General features: G+C 49.9%; 5 protein-coding genes across 5 annotated transcripts; 2 read left to right on the top strand and 3 right to left on the bottom strand.

Annotated features, from left to right (window-relative positions):
- Positions 1–311: 311 nt before the first annotated feature.
- On the top strand, positions 312–3,332 carry BP5553_04959 (Uncharacterized protein; the record flags this gene model as incomplete). The annotated part of the gene is made up of 1 exon (XM_032013582.1): positions 312–3,332. The coding sequence occupies one exon, from the start codon at positions 312–314 to the stop codon at positions 3,330–3,332; it is 3,021 nt and encodes a 1,006-aa protein (XP_031870182.1).
- Positions 3,333–3,954: 622 nt separating this feature from the next.
- BP5553_04958 (putative ATH1 Acid trehalase, vacuolar) lies at positions 3,955–7,243 on the bottom strand (the record flags this gene model as incomplete). The annotated part of the gene is made up of 3 exons (XM_032013581.1): positions 3,955–5,286; positions 5,524–7,000; positions 7,065–7,243. 3 exons carry the CDS (start codon positions 7,241–7,243, stop codon positions 3,955–3,957), a joined length of 2,988 nt encoding a protein of 995 aa, XP_031870181.1.
- A 1,812-nt stretch (positions 7,244–9,055) lies between these two features.
- Positions 9,056–11,243, bottom strand: BP5553_04957 (uncharacterized protein; the record flags this gene model as incomplete). Its single annotated transcript, XM_032013580.1, has 4 exons — positions 9,056–10,819; positions 10,877–10,987; positions 11,049–11,065; positions 11,129–11,243. The coding sequence occupies 4 exons, from the start codon at positions 11,241–11,243 to the stop codon at positions 9,056–9,058; spliced, it is 2,007 nt and encodes a 668-aa protein (XP_031870180.1).
- Positions 11,244–13,705: 2,462 nt separating this feature from the next.
- Positions 13,706–14,359, top strand: BP5553_04956 (Uncharacterized protein; the record flags this gene model as incomplete). Its single annotated transcript, XM_032013579.1, has 1 exon — positions 13,706–14,359. The coding sequence occupies one exon, from the start codon at positions 13,706–13,708 to the stop codon at positions 14,357–14,359; it is 654 nt and encodes a 217-aa protein (XP_031870179.1).
- A 980-nt stretch (positions 14,360–15,339) lies between these two features.
- Positions 15,340–18,342, bottom strand: BP5553_04955 (C2 (Calcium CaLB); the record flags this gene model as incomplete). Its single annotated transcript, XM_032013578.1, has 2 exons — positions 15,340–18,049; positions 18,110–18,342. 2 exons carry the CDS (start codon positions 18,340–18,342, stop codon positions 15,340–15,342), a joined length of 2,943 nt encoding a protein of 980 aa, XP_031870178.1.
- Between the last annotated feature and the right edge of the window lie 1,603 nt (positions 18,343–19,945).

Genomic DNA, 19,945 nt, shown 5'->3' with positions numbered 1-19,945 from the left:
CGCCTGTTGCCTCCACCTTCTCGCTTCCCGACGTTGCGAGTCTTGCGAGATCGAGGCCCGGCGACATTGAAGGCCTTCGATGAGCCCGACCGTCAACGAGGCAGTCGAAGACACCTACAACTACAACCGAGCATTCGATCCACGCGAGCTGCGGTAATGCTCCGATGAGCTGTGAGGTGATGACTGCTGGAAGTGCGCTCACCACTTGACAACTGGGTGGCGAACGATCAACCGTTCAGCTCTGTTTCCCAGGATTCGCAGTGCAATCAGCGTGGATGCTTCTCACACAGACCAATACGAACTGGCACAGGATGCCGGCCCGGGAGCTGGCAAGCGCTTTCGATGCTCCGAATGGGGTTCAGCGAGTGAGTACGACATTACTGAAGAAGCACAAGATCCTGCCTCATCCCCGGGAGGAACGTATGACAGAGGTCTACCCCTCGACCCCGGCAGCGAGGTCCCGAGATCTGGTGATAGATACGGGAGCATCGATATCGATATCCAAGTCAGATACGTCGAGCCCACGCACGTTAAAGCACACATCTAGAAGAATTGGCGATCTGCCTCCAACTCCCCCAACCCATTCGCGGCAGTCGTCAGGGAGTCATCCGGCCGCTGCCACTGCTACTGCCACTGTTACTGTTACCACTCCTGCTACCGCGAACCAGTATGATATTCCGGCTACCAAGAACAATCCGGATATCCGATCGGTGCCTACCACACCACCGAATCAAAGAAGCCCGCCGACTCCAGATGTTACCCCTCCACGAGCGATGCTCCTAGCAATTCGTCCTCGCGCAATCGATCGATACCCCTCTTCGCGCGCGGATTCTTTCAAGACGGCTCGAGAAAATCCATATTCGTCAGATGAAGATGAGAGATCAACGGCACGGCCAGTTCTACCTTCCGCAAAACCATCGGCGATGGCAGTCACGCGGCTTCTAGAGAAACGTCGGAGGCGGAAAGAGATTGGGTTGGGTCTGGGGCTCGAATCTGACAATGAAGGTGCGACAACGCCTAGGGCGCATGCAGATTCTCCGCTAGAAGAATTTCATGTCTTTGATGGAGAATGGGCATCTGAATCAAACGAAGTGGAGCGGGAATGGGACGACAATCTCATGAGGAATGTCACTGTGCGGAAGAGACCTGGCCGGGTGCTGGATATGTTTACGGATGGCGCCGCAGATGAGGTTGTGGAGGATGATATTGTCTCACCAACCCAAGCTACAAAGGTCGTTCGAAGCTTACCGCTACAAGAAAGAATATCGCGACATCGAAAACAAAAAGAAGCCACGGAGAAGGCATCGATTGAGAAAAGGAGAGAACGTGTTCCTTCGGTCGCTGGCCTAGAATCCCCCGACAGCTTTGACATCAGACGATTTTCAACCATGTCAGGACGTTCAATTGCATCAACTGTTGTGGAAGCGATGGTAGTTGAGGCACCCCCAACTCGGACAAGGACGTTGAGGCATACCAAGAAACAAATTGGCCTTAGAGATGTTGGTTCAGACCAGTCGACCGTGAGCTCTGCACCAAATTCAGTGGTTTCAAGCGAACCACATCGTCTACATCACGCAGCTGGGAGGATTCCTGAGCAACGGCACCGAAGTCTGGCTTCCAACACAACCGTGACTACGGCATCCTCCAGTGGGAAATCCCGTCGAACCGTTCTGAAAAATGGTGGTATTCCTGTGGTTGTCATCCCAGACCGACATTCGTCAACAAAATCGTCGAAAGCCCCGTCGTTGCGATCAACAAGTAGCCGCAGGACCAAACGGAGCATGTCTCTCAATTCAGCACCCCTTTCTAGCTCGTCTAAATTCAATGATCCTGGATATTTTGATTCTCTTCCACGCCGGAATCGAACTATGTCAGAATCTGCTGGATCTGGAGATTCAGTACGGACAATTGACTATCCACCGAATGTTCCAGCCCGACGATCGTCTCTTTCAGCCCCAACAAGCCGCAACACCTCCAGAGCTGCTTCATTGACTACCGAGAGCCTGAAGGCCCATAATCTCTTGCAACCGGAAATCCCAAAACAGCCCGAGTTAGTACGTCTACAAAGCCGTTTATCTGCCGAATCACACAAGGATTTGGGAAATCATAGTCCTCACTTGAATGTGGACCATAATGGAGACCCCTTCTTCGGGAAGCGATTATCAGCACAAGTGACTCCATTCTCGCAGTTTTCGTATGACACTGCAGGGACGACCGCTGAAGTCTCGGAAGCTATGGCTGTGTCCATATACCCCCACCAGAACAAGTCATTGCTCGTTGTCCAACAAATGGCCTCTTTGGACAATTCGCCCCGTGCTCTAGGAACTGCTGGGAGTTCTCAACCAACGCCGCCTACAATGATGCTAAATGACCAAGCTACCACCGTCCCTGTCACGCCTCCACAGCCTACTCACCCTATGGACGAAATCGACTCGCCGCTCCGAAATCCACGTGTGCCACCAGCACCGCCGGCGATTAAGTTTATCCCAGCCACACCGTCTGGGCTTACACCGGGAGCGGAGGAGGAGAAGCAATTGGGATATGACGTCGACTTTGATGAACGACCTACTACCTCCGACAACAAACCAACGCGGGGTATGTCGTTAATGCGTCGAGCGTTCAGGAACCGCCGAAACTCAGAACCTGCCATACTCCTTGGCCCAGGACTCCTGAAGCGAACCTTTTCTCTGAGCAATCGCCGAAGAGAGTTAGTGGACGAGTCTACGCAAACGTCCCGAGGCGGTGCAAATCCTAGCACAATTTATCCTTCTGTGGCAGATCGACCAGCCGATGGAAGCAGACTACATCCGTTCTGGAGACCTTCCCATTTTTGGGACGACCTAGAAGATGAAGGATTTGCTGACGATGAACTTGTTGGTGGCTATCCCAAGATCGATAATAGACCTGCCCCTCCGAAACGAAGTTTGAGTGGAAAACTCAAACGTACTTTCGCCATCCTACCCATTCAGGATGAGTACGAGCGGCCACAGTATGCTAATGAGCGGCGAACGATGCGCAAAAGCACTAGTGGCAATCTCCGGGTCGTGAAACAGGGGAGCAATTCGAGTTTCAGCAGCTCAGATAGGCGGGCGTATGCCGTAGCAAAGGCGCAGAGAAAGTCTGCGAAGGGAGGTCAAACAATCCCTGGTCTTGGTATCCGCGTTGAATATGGTGGTTGGAGCGGATTAAAGAACAAGTTGCGCGAGAGACGGAGAGAGCAGAGGAACCAGAAGTTGCGGGCTAGTATTAGCCATCCAAAGGCTGTTCAGAGCGGCGTGGACGACGTTCTAAGGAGGCGTCGAAGCCGGAGCCTGAGCCGGAGTCAAATTTGATCTGCTCTGCACCAGATCGATCCACGGAGGGCTGGATCCATGAGAAACATAGGAACGGATTGTATCATCACGGAACAAGGAGCAAATCCAAATGGAACTGGAGGTGGCATTTTTCTGCATCACAGCGCACCCACTTGTACTTTTTTACACAGATATGACATTTCGCTAGCATAGCGGGTCAAGCGACGGGGGTTATCTTAGCTTCATACTTTGTTGTTTACATAGGGAATTTTGGGTGGTCCTTGGGAGGAGGTACCTCCCTTTTACGAAGAAACGATTGCTTATGAATATACGCTGTCCTATACGCTATACAAATGAATGGAACGCTTTTATCAAAATATCTCATGAATCTTGTTCATGTAGCCTCTTAGCCAGGTTGTTGGTCTATATGAATAAGGTATATATGATTGCTGATGAATATGTTTGGCATTAGAGGCTTGAGTTTACGTACCTACCTAGGTAGGTAAGTTAGTTCTATTCTTAAGGCTGATATTGCAGTACTATTAGACACACTAAACCGCTTCGAATTTCACTATCAGTCTACTCTACTGATCAACGGCTTTCATTACAAAGAAATTCAAAATATATATTATATTAAAACTTCTATCTCCTTTCTTTCCGTCTACGCTCGAATCAAAACGAACTCTCCAACCGTCGCCCCATCCCCATCATCCTCCCAACATCCCTCAACCTCTAACCTCGCAAACATCCCACTCCACGCCCCGCCCGCAACCTTAATCGTCGTCGTATTCCCCGTACCAGGGACGACATCTAGACTACTCGCCGCCGCCTCCGTCTCATTATACGGCATGCTTGGGGTAATATCATTAATGGTGATAACGTCCTCGGTTCCATAAAGTTGCGTCCCGTCTGTAGTGTTGCCTAGATACACGACCGCGGACTTGGGTGGACGCGTGCCCCAGTCGAAAAATATTCCTGAGATCGGGGAGGAGGGGATACCGGTCATGTTTACGAGGATGGATGCGGAGGAGTTGGTGGACGGTTGCCAGCGTGTAGATGTTGCACCGTCTATGGCGGAGTTGGGGAATTGGCCTTGTGCGTGGGGGTCGGAGCTGGTTACGGGGAGGCATTGGAGAAGGTTGTTTTCGTTGGTCAGCTTTTCCCAGTACATTCTGTTGTCGACTGTGATGGTTTGGTTGATGGCGAGTGAGTAAGGCGTGCTGGGGGAGCTGGGGGAGTTGGGCTTGCCGACTATGAATGGGAGCGTGGCGTCCGCGTAGAGATCTTCGAGGCCGACTGAGGGGGACGTTGCGCGGCGAGTTATAGTTGTGTGGGTTCTGTTGATGCTTGCTTCGAGGGTTGCGCCGGCGAAGTAGATGGTTCGAACTTTGATATGAGGGATCTGAGGGGGGAGGGACGGATTGAGGTATAAAACAGGTTGGTCGGTCCTGATCCCTAAGAAGCCGAATGGGACGACTTGGTTGGCACCACCGTGGCCTGTGAGGAACGGAAACGCAGGATTGGTACCGCCATTTATGGAGACATCATCCACTTCTTGTTCCGAGAACTGGAACCAAGGTGCTCGGAGATATGGGAGGAACCCATTCAGCGTATAGCTATAAGCTGAGCAACCCGAAGGAGATAGTGCATTTGCATTGATGGCGAATATGGAATATGTCATGGCGGGACCGTCTGGAGATTGTCTATTCGCATAGTAATCTAGATCAAGGAGCTTGTCGGCTTCGGTGTAGTTCTGGCCATAGTCTAGCGGGTAAGCCAAAAGTACGATATCTGCTTGCTTGACTGCCACGGAGTTGTTCATTCCAGGGTATTCAAGAGTGATATTCGATGGGGCGCTGGGGAAGGCGATGCCCGCAGCTTGGAGGCCCCACGTCTCGTTGATGGGTAACCCTTCGGTCACTCGAAGTGCGTTGACCTGCTCCAGTAATTCGGCGGCAGACCCAAGGGTGAACGCTCCGTTGTCGATATTGTTCTGCGTTTGTTGTCAGCAAAATACAACAGTGGAATTATCCGTGAGATTCCCTTTAGAAGGGATGAAGGAGGCACATGATGGTGGGATACAAATGCAATGCCAAGGAGACAAAACACGAGGCAACACTTTACGACTTTCCACTTTCATAATGAGATGGAGATTAAATAAATTAGATCCCTCGACTATCCATAATGGCCAATACGAAACGAAGTTAAAAGAATCCAAATAGGAACTTACCGCGTACTCGTCTGGGTCCGTCATATTATGAATCCAGTAAGTCTTCGTCGTCTCGTTATACTGCAATAGATGAGACGTCATGATAGCCGCACTTTCAATAATCTGTCGAGGCCCATTGTCAAACCACGTCTTATTGTTCGTGACATTATACTGCTGGAGCAGATTGAAAGCAATGTCATGGTTGAGATGATATTGATAGTCGACACAGGGGCCCGTGCCGGTACAATTGCCATATCGCCCAGATGTCCAGGAGTAGAGCGCGCTGCCATTCGGATAGTTGTTGAACGCAGCATTGGCCATGGCTTGTTCATGCTGCTTGATGCGGTAGTTGCTGATTTGCTTGCTCCAATTAGGATAGGCAAGATTAAGACCCGGTGCCATCCAGTAATCTGCATCCCAGAATACAAGACCAGCGTACGAATCGGATACGAGTCCGCCAACGGAGATGCTGTTATCGTTGAGTCCAGTTCCATCAGGCTGCATACTCTGAAGGAGGTAATAGGTGTTTGCGACGGAGGTAATGTGCAGAATTTGGACGTTCAAGTCTGTAGGCAACTCTCCGGTAACTGGATCAGAGAAGTCGTCCACAGAATCCTTGGTCATGATTTTGGCCCACGCTTCAGTGTGTTCTTTGAGCAATGCGTCCCAACCTTCGCCTTGGGCATCAGATTGAGCTTGACGAGCGACATCCTCAGCCTCAGGGAACTTGTCATTCGAAGCTGCGCCCACGTATTTGTAGAATGTGGCAGTCTCTCCTTTCTTCAGGGAAATGTCAAAAGTCTGACCGATTGTTGTATCATTGGAGCTAATGTATGCTCCGGTTGCTTCCGCTCTAGAAGAGGTATTCGTATACGAATTTGTGACATCGACTCCGGAGACAATGTATGCGGTAACATTAGCCAGACCGTTGGGGTGGACCGAGGAGTGAACAGTTCCGTTCTGATCCAGTCCCTTTTTATCTAGATATGAACGCGCAGCACTTCGACCGTCCAGGAGATCCGTAACAGTTCCCTTTATGTCACTAGTAGGTGTGATGGTTGCCTTCACAGCTATGACATTTGGTCTCTTTCTGCTGAAGATGGCAGCATACGAGACATTGAATGACGCTGCACCATTCTCAGGGGTCCAAGTATACGACCATTCACCCACGCCGGTCTGGAATGATATTTTGGAAGCAAAGTTTGAAATGGTCGTTTTCTTGACTGTAGCATCGAGATAATTGTCTCCAAATGCGAAGATCAGGGCCGTAGGGTGGGGAATTCCGGCAATGAGACTTTCCCAGCCATATTGATTCAGCCATGGATAGTTCGTTCCGGAGGCATTGGGTTGCACATTGTAGAAACCAGAGATGGTCGAAAAGGAAATCCTGGAATCATAAAGTGGCCATCCGTTTATAGGCTGTATTCCAGAGGGATCAGTCTGATTGACATCTATCTCGAAGAATGGACCAGCGGCAGCGAGTGATGCTCCCACGTATCTAATTTATCGTCAGGAATGTTGCCATTTTGTAATTAAAAACAAGGCATGGACTCAGAACCTACCCGTTTGCTAGAGACAGGCGCGATTGGTACTGCCCTGGAGTAAACCTCGTCGTCGTCAAAGACCAATCGGCCTGACTCCATTGATAATTATCGGTGGATGTGACGGAGAAGTCATCTTGTGCTCGAGTCTGAAAACTCGTTAGCAGCACTGTCAACAAGCACTGGAGTATGAACCGCATTGTATTGTGGCTCGCAGTGTACTGGATGTTTTGTTGGGAAATGGACTGCTTGCCTAAATAATCCTTCTGGTCCCCGGCTATAGGTTTGTATTTATTGACCTCCGGAAGCTGGGATGCCGAGTCCGGGGTTGCAATAATGGATGTTATCTATAGCTTTTTTTTCCCTTTCGTACTCCATGATGACGCACTGTTCAGACCCTGGGGTCAAAGAGCGACCGCCAACTGTCTGCATAGAGAATCAGGGAATCATGCAGCAGGGTCAGCCGTGGAGGAATGTTGCCCCTGCTCGGGCCCTGTTTCCCTTGGCCAACATAATTAGTTAGGGCCACTAGCATTTGAAGTCTACTAGCAAAACAAGCATAGAAGCATACCAGCACCATTATACCATCTTAACCGGAAAGTTTATAGCTATAAGGCTGATTGATGCCAGCGCGATTGCGAGTCCTCATTTATCCCAACTAAGCTTATCTTGGTTACACGCTCTGGCTATGTCTTAGACGGTGCAATATTTTACGGTAGACAGCGTCCATGAACTGCGTAGAGTTGTAGAGTCGTAGAGTCGTGCTTTTACCTGCCCGCCACAAGTGCCACCAACCCCGCATTATCGACTTCCCCGCGGGCCGTGAATAAGCTTCAGCCTTCAAAAGCCCAACGTTCTCCTCCGCACGAGTCACGAAAGCCCTCTTATTTGTCGGCCCTTCTTAACGCCGCTGATGCAAGTCCTGCTTGGCCGAGCGGGTACCTCCGTGTGCTATACAGTCCATTCTAGCTTATAATAGTTATCTCGTAATAATACTTTTCCTTGTCAATTGAGTTGGCCAACTGTAGCCCGATCTACACAGGGCTCACCGTCTTTATAATACCTCGGGCCTGCAGCAAACACCAGAGAGGAAGGTGATAGAGAGGGCTAGGCATATAGTACCTACTTAGGCACGGACTGCCTACGACGTATAGCACTGCACCTACGAAGTAGTCCTTAAGTGCCTACGAAGTACCGACCTAAGTATGCCTACGGACTACTCCGCGAAAATCGGCCCGGTATAAAATCAAAGATCTGCGCCTTCTCCACAACAGCCCCAGCACTCTTTGCAAAAGCTAAAATTCGTCGGGTCGTCTTCAAGATAATATCTCAAATCCCGCAACCCAAATATGCGGTATTCCTTGCTACCCGCTATCAATAAATTCAAAAACCCTGCAATAGCCTATACCTAGGGGAAAAGGGAAGCAAAATATGGGAATACATGGAGTTTCTCCGGACTATTCTCCTTCCTGCCAATTACGGATTTGAGCTACGACTTCTTTGTGATTGGATCGGCATCTTAGTAGCTAGGGGGAGCAAGGTCCAGAATATGACCCCGTCAGTACCCACGGGAATACTGGGGTTCACAGGGCGGAGGGCGGTAGGTGATCACCATGACCTGCAGGTTCGGGCACGAGGTCGGCTTTGAACTCGAATATAAATATGTGGGCAGTGACCTTTTTTCTTGGAGTCCCCACGTAGCTACAGTAGGGCCGATGTCATAACTGAGCCTTGGAGAGATAAAGGCAAGACAAACCCCGCCGAGAAGCAGAGCAGTTTTGGGGCTTGGAAGGTGGAGTTAGGATTCCTGCGGGTTGTTAAGCATGCATAAAACGCTTCTAGACCAATTCGTTCCCAAGCTTGACCAAGACGACTCTCCTACAATTGGCCAATCATAGACATGTCTTTGCCCTGTTGTCAAGCCAGCTTCACCGAATAGCCTGGTTGCACGAGCACGATTTCCAGTAAGAGGGCAACGTAAATGCTCATAATGTACTCGAATTTCATTTATACTACCTCATAGATCTAGCACTTATTGTGCCCCACGCATCGGGACTATGCCGACCGTTTTGCCAACCACCAATGTCAATGTTTACACTTTCCCGACTGATATGTCTAGCTCCGTTTGGAGGGGGAAATGGCGCCATATTCCCCCCAGATTCAGCACCTGGACTTTGTGCTCCTCCTCCTCCTCCTCCGTTTGTCATAAATGGGTTTCTATTCCCTGCTATTTGGGCCGCGAGTGGATTCGAAGCACTTAACACTTGTTGCTGAGGTACGGCAGCTGCAGGATTGCTGGGTGGGTATTGGGCCTGCCCGGGATCTTGCTGCTGCTGTTGTTGTTGCACAGGTGTTGGTGCTAATTGAGGGAAGTTGTATAAATCAAGAATACTGCGTTTATCTGGCCTAGCAGTCTGTTGAGACAACAAGGGATGGGTTTGCTGCGGGAACTGCTGGTACTGCTGTTGTTGCTGCTGCTGATAGCCTTGATGTTGCTGGGGCTGCTGTGGAAACTGGTTGCCTTGCAGGAAAGGATTCGACCCTGTTTGCGGTTGATTTTGCTGACCATAATAACTTGAAACCATGGATGGCTGCTGCGGCGATTGCTCTACGGGGCTTTGGTAATAACTCGGGGTCCCCGGAAGTGATCGTTTAAGGAAAGGGTTGCTTTGGAAATTGGTGTTGAGGGTTGGTGCCTGGACCGACTGCTGCTGCTGTAGGAAGGGGTTGTAGTTAGAGCTTTGAACTTGCTGCTGCTGCTGTTGTGCGGAGTTTTCGTAAATAATCGGGGGGTAGTATTGTTGCGGTAGAGAAGGGACAGGAGGTGTCATGGATTGTTGATAGAGTTGTTGGTGTTGCGGCTGTTGGGGACTCGGACCGGGAAAACCGCCGGTGTGATTTGGGAATAGAGGTTGTGAAGAGGAAATATCCATGTTTTGGAACGTTTGAGTCAGGTTTACTTGCGATTGAGAAGGCATCAGTCCAAACGGATTCGAATTGGAAGCTTGCTGGAACGGGTTGTTTCCTGCTATGGGACTTTGCGGTAGGGCTTTGAATTCCGCGGCTTGAGAAGCTTGTGGTTTCGCGGGTGGAGGTGGAGGCAGCGCATCGAGCATATCAAATGGATTAGTCGATGCTCTGGGCGGAGACTTCTCCCTTGCCCGCCCTATCGATATTCCAGCTGTTGGTCTTATTGGTGGCCGGGAACCAGAGGAGGGTCCTGAGGTGTCTCCAGCCTTCGCCCCCCCTCCAGATCCGTTGCCTTCTCCAAGCCGGACGAGCGTTTCGATAGATTTCTCTAGATTACCTGAAAGTCCCTTCAGTACAGCTACATTTCTATGCTCGTCCTTGAATCCCATATCGCGTAAAGTCGACAGTTTCCCGTCCAGGTCATCTTGGGCTTCATGAGCCATAGATGCTCCAAATACTCGGGAGGGCTTACTCCTCGGGGGAGAGGGCGATCGCCGGTGTGCCGAATCGAAATGTGTTGGTGCCGCATTTTGCTTGGATTTGGAAGACAGTGGGAATATCGAGGAGGCAGATCTGAATCCGAATCTGCCACCGGTCTTCGGTGGAAGAGGCGGGGGCTCATCCGAGCCTGTACTCCTCCCAGTATTATGCCGTACAGGAGCCTGAACAACAGTCTCCTGGTACTTCTGTCTAATAAACCTTTCCATCGCAGAGTCCGCTTCGTCGGCATCGATTGGGATAGGAGGCCGGGAGTTCTTAGGGTTGTATGTTCGGTTTGACGCGACGTTGCCGACACGCTTCATGTTCTGTCGAAAATGGGATCAGATACCGTACAACACGTACAGGGTATTATATTTGCATACCTCGACTTGTTCATTGGACCAAGAATCCATGCTTAGGGACTTGACCTTCGTTATGTGTGTACCCATTTTACGATGCAGGGCGGCGCATCGCATGCACAGAAATATTCCTAGCTAGTAAGAGTAAGTACAGGCCCAACTGTGTTTGTATCGGTCGTGGATCGGAAGAGCTTACACTCCAACTGGCCCATCCTGTCGAGCTTCGTTAGCACAGTCGCAAGGAGAACGAGGCTGCTCGGGTCGAATCTCTCTCACCTGGATTCCTTGCCTGGCAATCTGCGCAGACATTGTTTCCCGGCACCGACTTTAAAAGATCCTGAAGGGTGCGCTCATTGCGCGCCTGCTGCCGCTTGCTCAATGCTCCCGACATGGTGAACCAGCGACCCGGCAGGTAGGGAAGAAAGAAAAGAGTAATTAATTAGAACAGAAGACGTCGATGTCGATGTGGATAATAATGCTGGTAATGCTCGTGGTGCCGGTGGGACAGGTGGGATGTCAAATAGAGGTTGGAGGGCGGTGGTGGAAGAGGAGGCTGCGGCGCATATAGTAGCAGCTTGTGCTTTACCTCCCTATACACAACTTCCAGGAGAAGCAGAATGTATGTACAGTACAGGATACTTGTGAACCGAACGAGGTCGTCTAATCGTCACTCATGAAGGCGCAAGGTGGGCAAATATCCATTATTGCGCAAAGCAGTCGGGAAAAGGAGAGTGTTAGGTGCTTAGTGAGAGGTAGGAGTGGAGGTGGTCGCGGTGGATGTGGTGTGGCGTGTGTTGTGTTCGTCCCCTTTCTCCATCTTGGCAGAAAGAATTGATGTCCATTCGAGCTATTATCCACGACCAAGGGCACTTAGTATGCGGGATGGCCGCTAAAGCCTCTCTTCTCAGGGGCGGCCCCATGTCCGCAAATCCTTTCATCTGCATCTGGACTCTTCGAAATGGTCTACGAGATGATCCATGCTACGAAGTATTGAGTGCCAATTTGGGGGCCTGGATCTGCTTTAACCCAAATCTCAAATCCTAAATATATCTCGTTTCTTCAACTCAGTGTGCTAATAAGAGCGGCCTTCAAAAGCGGGACATTCTCATCAAAGCGCACGACCGGCTACTGCGGCCTTAGTCAACGCTGTCAAGTTGGTTGCTTATCGTCCCCCTTTTTCTTATCTCTATTCGCCTATTTGGCAGCCGACGGTTCCGGGTTCTCAAAATTGATTTAGGGGTGAATAGTTTCATTTTGGCTTTTTCTATATCGTTATTCCTCACTTCATCTCCTGTCTGAAGGCTTCTCGTTACATACCTACCTAGGTAGGTAGATACAACTTTAATCTTACACAGAAAACAAGGATACGTTGAAATTTATAATGTTTTTACCTCGTACTTGAGCAATTCAATTTCAGGGGCACGCAACGTCCAATGTTCCAAGTGGAAGCCGCAGCGCCTCATTCGGACGATAGCGAAGTCGATCCAAGTGATTCGCACACCTATTCTCATGCTATAGCCTGTGGCAAGGGAATTTTACCGTAGGCTAAAGATTCTAAAGAGAAGGGAAAGACTTAATTAAAATATAAAAGAAGCGCAACAGGCCAGAAGAATACAGCAACAAGTGTTCGCCAAAATCCAAGAGCGTCTATTGGACAAAACCAGTGTGAATTACCCTCTGGAAGTCCCACGAATCCGTTTCGTATTAGCTTCCTGATACCATCTTGAACAGGGATTACTTGGAATATGGTTTGACGGGGAGTTTCAATTTTCCCCAGATAATCCTAAGGTTACTATTATGCTGATAGCCCAATGCTTCTCCTCCGCGGTAAGAGAAAGTTGCGCAAATGGAGATCTGCCTAATATGAGCACATGTGGTAACCAACCTCGGGTGAAAGTACGACATATATTTACCTTGATGGCATACACTGTTTCCATGCAAATGGGACAGTCCCAAGATGGGCTGGGCGGCTGCGGACCTAGCAGCGCCCCTCAAGGACATTAAGCTTACGTTGCCCCCCTTAGGCTTGGAAATGGTATAGCCAGCAAGCTCCGCGACCAAACACTGGTGTTGGCCGTTGGGGCCATCAAACGAGAATTGGTCAAAGAGGGGTGGAATAAATTGCTTTCCGGCGTGAGCTGGGTTGCCCTTTATCAGAAAACGAAGAATCTCACTGTTCTTCGATATATATAGGCTCTCGTAGCCGGAATATTTAGTGATACAAAGCGTCCGCGGTGTTGGTCACTGGCGAGCCAAATTGTTGTATATCCATTCTTTCAATTTCGCGGCGGATGTGATGGACCAGCCATGAAATGGATGCATGGAAATGGATGTGCTGGGCGAGGCACTTTAGTGACAGTCGGACTCCACCGTCGATGGAAATCCGTGGGAAAATCGGTGCTGGTTCCGTCGATAAAGTCGTGTGACTTGAGAAAATAATGATTTGATTCCATTGATAGGATACAATCTCCAGCTGGCGTCCATGGCCGTTCATGTCCTGTTTACAGGGGTAGTATGGCGCATCATTGGACCCATTTGTTGGTAACACCCTTCGACAGCCACTAGCAGCCATTGCCCATTTATGTCTCTGGTACTTTGTATCGCCGTTCCATATAATTCCCTATATAATGTATCAGATAGTAGCCGTTTGTGTCTGAAAAGAGGGGTAAGGAACAAACGGGCCTCAGGATGAGCTGGTGAATTACTCGCCCTAGGTAACGACAAACAGCGTGAGTGACTTTGTTGACAAGTTCCTCATCAGGGTCAGATAAACAACTTCACACCTTGTGTGTTAGCAAAGCCTCATTCCAACACACTTCTACATCCAAAACCTTGAAATACCGCTCTCTAAGGATGGAGACGCCCCAGACGCCCTCAACAGCGCCTCCAAGCTGCTTCACCTGCCACAAACTCCCAGCTGAGCTGCCACAGCCCCTCAAACGCTGCGCAAAATGCCAAAAGGCGTTCTACTGCTCCCAAGAATGCCAGAAGCAAGACTGGAAGAATCATAAACGCCTCTGCGCCGCCCCATCAACCTTGAATCAGAGCTCTACTGCTCCCAGCCCTTCTCAGCAGTCTACAGGACCACACAACCCCGGCTTTGAAGCTGTGAACCGAATCCTCGGTCTCTCTAACAACACCTATTTGCACGACCTTCCAGAGAAAGAGGCCTTCGCTCAGCTGATCGATTGCTACAGATTGAGAGTAGAAGATGACTACGTGTTTACCGGGGACGTCAGCATGAGTAGCCTTTATGGTGGGGGGGACCCAGTCCGTCCGTTCAACCGCTTCTTGGATCTCGCTGAGTCTAGATCGGGAGTGTTGCCACCTTGGTGGAATGCGGAGAAAAGACAGGAGTGTTTGAGGATGTCCGTAGACCCGCACCAGTTCAGCAACATCAACTGTGCTATAGAGAAGTCAGATATTCAGGAACATTACAAGAACAATGCTATGCCGATGTTGCTACGAGTACTGGGGGAGAAGATCTATGGGAAGGGTTTCATGTAGAAGTGAAACTTGGAAGTCGTTTCGGTTGGCTTTGGGTTGGCTGGTGACTGGTGCAGGATGTGTGTGAAACCAAGGTCCTCAAGAAAGCACCGCCGGTGGTAGTAGAATCAGCAATAATGGTACTGCCTGTCAATAATATCGTGCCAATTCCCTACTGCTAGGTATATAGCGCTGCTGCTCTGTATACCCTCCCCATTGGCAGCTCTATGCATTTAATTAATGGGTTGGCCAGTCCTCGCCCTAGAATTCTCAAGGGGGCAATCGCCGTACATAGGGTTGATGGGGTTTCCAGATGGTAGGAAATTCCTCAATACCAGCGGGGCTTCTAGGACCGAAGAACGAATTTATTAGCTGGCCTTCAAAAAAGACTGGAGAGTGAAGCCGTTATCTGATGGAGGCGGGGCTCTTTAATACGTACGATTGTTAGATATTGTTAATTTAAATCTAAATGCATTAGCGTCAAATATTCAAGTTGACTGGGCAACCCGGAGTGAGTAGCACGGACAATACTTGAGTAAACTTGTAGCGTCTTGAGAACGTAAATCCCATTGATTAGCTGGAGGTACAATGTCAATGCCGTGAGCCCATTAGTCAACGACCACATAACTCAGCAAGAATATCTCGGGGCCTCGTTCAACGTAAACATATTGTATTAATCCCATCATCGTAGCACACAGATGCTAGACACTAGGCCACATCATTCTTTTATACCGTAGCCAAATCATAAACCCATATTCTCATGTAACGCCAGCAAACCCAGTCCATATGAACGACACCTCTCTTTTTAAGGAGCTCTTCCCAGAGGTATCCCGTTTCCGTATATTGCCAACCCACCTGCAGAAGGCGGGGGAAAAAATGTTCTAAAAAGAGGTGCAAAAAATTCGAACAAGCACTGAAGGTGTGCGTAGAACTATAGAAAAGCAAAGAGGAAATTCTGAACATTACACACACATCGAGATGCGCTATTAGATGGGGGTATCTCAATGACCGCGCCTCCTAGCCCTTCCGCTTCCCAAATCGATATTTTTCATCTCCTCTAGCAACGCCCATGCATCTCCGCCAGAAGTCTGCGGTGGAGGTGCCGAATGCATGTCCACGGGGATTTTCGCCGGAATAGGCGGTGGTCCCGAGCTTCCCCTATATCCTGGACCGTAACTTTGTGCGTAGTTCTCATTCGCATGGTAATCGGCGGTGCTCGGTCTTGGCCCACTACTAGGTGTATGACTATTATTTTGATACGGTGTGATCGGAGCCAAAGGACTTGAATGGGGTGCTGGCAGAGCCGACATTCTATTTGCTTTCTTTTGAAGACGGTTTCGGCCATTTTGAGGTGCCAGAGGATCTATTGGGCCAGAATTCATGTAGATTGGGGATGATGAGGTAGCGGCCATGGACTGTGGTCGAGCTGCTTGCTTCAGCTGTCTGCGGCCTGAACTTGGCTGCGAGTTGCTTGGCGGGGGTCGATAGTTGCGGTCCGGAAGCTGAGATGCATATTTGGGCCCCTTCTGTTCCAAGAGCGGGGCATAATTGGACTCGGGGATATGATCACTGGGATCAATTTCCCTACCATCGTGGGTTATGATTTTTGCGTCAGGATCTGGCTCATTAGGGTCATATCTTGCGCTTAACGAACCAGTCGATGTTGAGCCTGATATTTTCGGGTTCAAAGCGTTATAAGAGTCGGGCCCAAAGGGAACACCAGAAAGCCGTCTCCCGTCGGAAGGTATTGGAGACGGGCTGACAGACTTTCGCATTGGAGTTCGAGGATCAGGGGAAATTGCTCTTGGTTTTACTACCGGAACAGTCGCTGTTGCCATTCGACTCTGTCGTTCATCATATGAAGCCGAGGCAGGTGCAAAAGGCGGTGGCACCTCTTGATACGATTGCGATAGAGATTGGTTTGGCTGATACTGAGGCGGGTCCGGATGCCTACCCCGAGAAGAACGTCCGGCGCTCTGACTGTAACTTGCCCTTTTCTCATCATAGATTCTATCTGCGAGTTCTTGCGCAATCAAAGGGTCCATGCCAGCGACCAAAGTTGCAGGTACAGGCGGCAATCCATAATCAGCAGTAGCTTGGCTGATCTCAGCGTTCGATGGCTTTCGGGGTATTTGATGTTGTTGCGGTAGCGTACTAAACGATGTTCTCGAAGAAATGGATGTTCCGATGTACGACTGTTCCCTCATCGATAGCTGAGATGCGGAGGATGTGTAACCCATGCTATTCGAGTATGGGTTGCTCGGTGTATTGGAAGCAGCGTTGCGATCTGCTGGAGAGCCCCCTCTGCCGCTCAAATTGAGCGGTGCAGGAGAAGGGACTTCATCATATCGTCGATCATCGTATCCTGAGGAACGCACTCCACTCCCCCTTCGCCCGGACGAGTGTCCCCCAGACGGTGATGGGGGTGCATCTTCAACTGTAGGTTGCATAGAACCGTGATCGTGGTTATACCTCCCATCATAGGAGTGATGCCGAGGTGGAGACTCTTGATAATGGCTGTTGCTCTCACCAGAATTATGAAATGGGTCTTCATCTCCGGTAGGGATATAACCCTGGTAGGATTTGCTCTGAGAGTACGTAGGTATCGAATGGCGATGTGCATAGTTAGTCGGGGAATCATATGGGGCCGAAGAGCTGGAGTCCCCAGGAAAGCCATAACTGCCGTGAGATTGCAGGGCGGGCGCCGGGCTGGTGTGAGTAGCTCGAGGTTTGCTTCCGTGAGCTGGTGGAGGCGGAGGTGGCCCTCCCGGGCTTGGTGGTGGGCCAAAGTCCTCTGGCTGAGGCAAATCATAAGGCGTGTACTGGGAATTGTATGAATCCCTGTGATCAACAATCGGCTCCTCTTCTTCATAGTGGTCGATGTGATTACTATTCCCTGGCGTAAAATCGTTCCGCGCCATAGGGTCATAAATCTCATTTCTTTCATGTGAAACGGGCCTTGCGGATGGGGAAGGCGCAGCATATCCATTCATGTTCGGACTGTTATCGTATCCAGATGGCGAAAATTGGCTCGCTGTGGTGTTGTATTCGACATTTTGAAGGGGTGACTGATTTGGAATATGGTTTGGGCTTTGGTATCCTCGGGGAGGTGTTTGGACGTGATCAGGAATAGCCATCGGTGCGGCCCGAGGCCGGGCCTGAACATGCTCCGGAGTAGCGTGTGGAACTTGGTGCCGAGGGGGCGTCTGGACATATTCTGGACCATTCGTCGACGATTGATAACCACGAGGGGATGGCCGGGCATGCTCAGGAGTTGCTGTCGGGGACTGATACCCGCGAGGAGGAGTCGGAACATGGTCAGGGATAGCTGTAGGTGCCGGCGCTCCACTGACGGGATCAGAAGGCAATGGCCGTCTCTTGACAGGAGGCTTGGGTTGCCTTGGTCCCTTGAGGGAGTCTCTTCCTCCAGCATCCATGCCACTAGAAGCGCCTTGCTTGGCCTTCTCCTGTCTGTCCTGCTTGGGTCGGGTGTCGTAGTATGTGATTTCGATTCTGACCTCCCCCGCATACTTGCTCTTGCAAGTCAAGGTATGCCAAATATCACTCTGCCCACCGCCTGGCACAACCACATCCTGCAAGTTGACCCAAGTTTCTCCAATCAAGTCCGTTCTCTTGTCGTCGTTGAAAACCGAGACCTTCAGCTGATAGTAATCCGCGGAGTCGTGCACGGTGAACCGAAGCTCTTGATCCCTTGGAATGAGGTTAGCGAAAGAGTTCCAGTACTTTCGTTCAGGCCCGTTTCGCACTTACCATCTCGGTGTTTGTCCTCCTCGGCGATCTGTCTCTGTTTTCTTTGCCTCTTTTCCCAGTCTTGCCGCGCAATAGGGATTTTGCTTGCCAATTGTCTTTCGGTTAGGCAGGTTTTTCGCGCGGTCAACAATAACAACCAGAGTTCCGATTTCTGGACCGTCAACGGTCATGTCAGAATAAATGCCGGCAGTGTGCATGCCGCCGAGGACATTGGCCTTCATTCTGGTAGCCATGATGCTCCGTGGGTTGTGAATTGAGGCCTCTTGTGTTGCGATCCAGATCCGGTGGGAGGGATATCGTCACAAGGCTTTGTTTACTTACGGCCTCGGGAGCTTGGAATGCAGTCTTGGCGTGGTTTAAAGCTCTAGATCAGCATTGTTGGCTGTGAACAGCAAGTGCAAATTCAATTCAGCACAAGCTAACACATCATCGACTGCATGCAGGATGGAGAGAATGGAGAAGCAATGCAGAAGGAATTGGGGAGTGCATCTGGCTACGCGTGCGTTGCGTGTATAGCTTCGAATCAAGGTGGCTGAAGGCTTGGGGGTAGAGAGGAGGCTGGTGTCTTAGCGAGTATCCCCGCCAACGGGCTGGTTGCGCACTCGATGTTTCACCTGACGATCAACTTTAAAATTGAATAAGCGGGATTTTGATACCGCCGAGGCGAGTTACTGAGAGTTTACAATTGTATGGATATAATATTCGCCTCATGGGCATCGCGTTCTTGAACCTCGATCGGCCGTCAATCAAAGTCGACTCAATTCCGGTGATCGTCATGTCACATACAGCGCCGAGTGGCGGAGTGGTTACTCCGTATTCCGGAGGCTGCGGTCAGGGGTTAGCGATGCCGGAAATAGAGTACCTTACCTTAGGTAGGGCTGCCTTGGCGACTTGGGCCTCGGAGATATTGGAAAATCTCGCGATATAAAAACGCAATTGGGCGCTTGGCCAGAGGGGCTACGTAGTGCTAGGTCTAGCTGTAGGAGACTCAAGCAGGAATCGTCTACGCTGGATTTTGGGTAATCATGTCTCTTGGGTCTGAAAGGATGGCAATTATAGGTCGAGCCCCCCGGGAGCATTATTGTTGTGCTTCGGAGCTACTGTACTGTATGAATGAGAAAGACAAGTTATTAGATAATAGTCGGTTTTGCAAGTGGGTTTTGTCCTAGTTGAACTACTGCCATTAGTGCAAGAAGGTGGGATTTATTTATAGAAAGCAGCCGAGAGCTAGTCTACCGCTAGTTAAGAGGCATCAGAATCACCATGACGAGATCCGGTGGTAACCGCAATAATAACCAAGCTCTCCCTGTGATATTAGGGCTCATCCAGGCTCTCGTAATTAGTATCTTCTTATTAGCTGTTTTGATAAAGGAAGATCTTACCCGCATAGGTAGGTGCATTGCAATGAGCACTACATGTAAGTATATCACGTGACATAACAACTTGATATAGAATAATAAGTGTATTCTCTCAAAATAAACAGGTCGGATGGCCTAGTGGGAAACTGGGGGGTTTAGGGCCATAGCCTCGTTGGGCGCCGGGTCCTGGTAGCCGTCGGGCGTTAAGCAAAACAAACGTACGCCTGTCAGCTCAGGGCAACCCGAAATTGACGGTATTATAGGGTACTTCTGTACCAGTGGCCTCTGTCACCAAACACATTTTTTTTAAATTAAAAAATAAAGAAGTTATTGTCAGGTTTTGCTCAGTTGGCTTTTTGATAGTGTTTTTGTCACTTTTATGTGGTGAAGTCCGCGGCTCTTTTGCGCGTTTAACACAGGCTTATCAAATCCGCCCACGTCTTGGCAGATCTTTTCCCAGAACCAGGGAACAACGCCT

The sequence above is a fragment of the Venustampulla echinocandica genome (genome assembly GCF_003357145.1).
Source record: "Venustampulla echinocandica strain BP 5553 chromosome Unknown scaffold_2, whole genome shotgun sequence".
Taxonomy (NCBI): domain Eukaryota; kingdom Fungi; phylum Ascomycota; class Leotiomycetes; order Helotiales; family Pleuroascaceae; genus Venustampulla; species Venustampulla echinocandica.
Note: the sequence above shows the minus strand (reverse complement) of the source record. Positions and strands in the feature narration are given on the sequence as shown.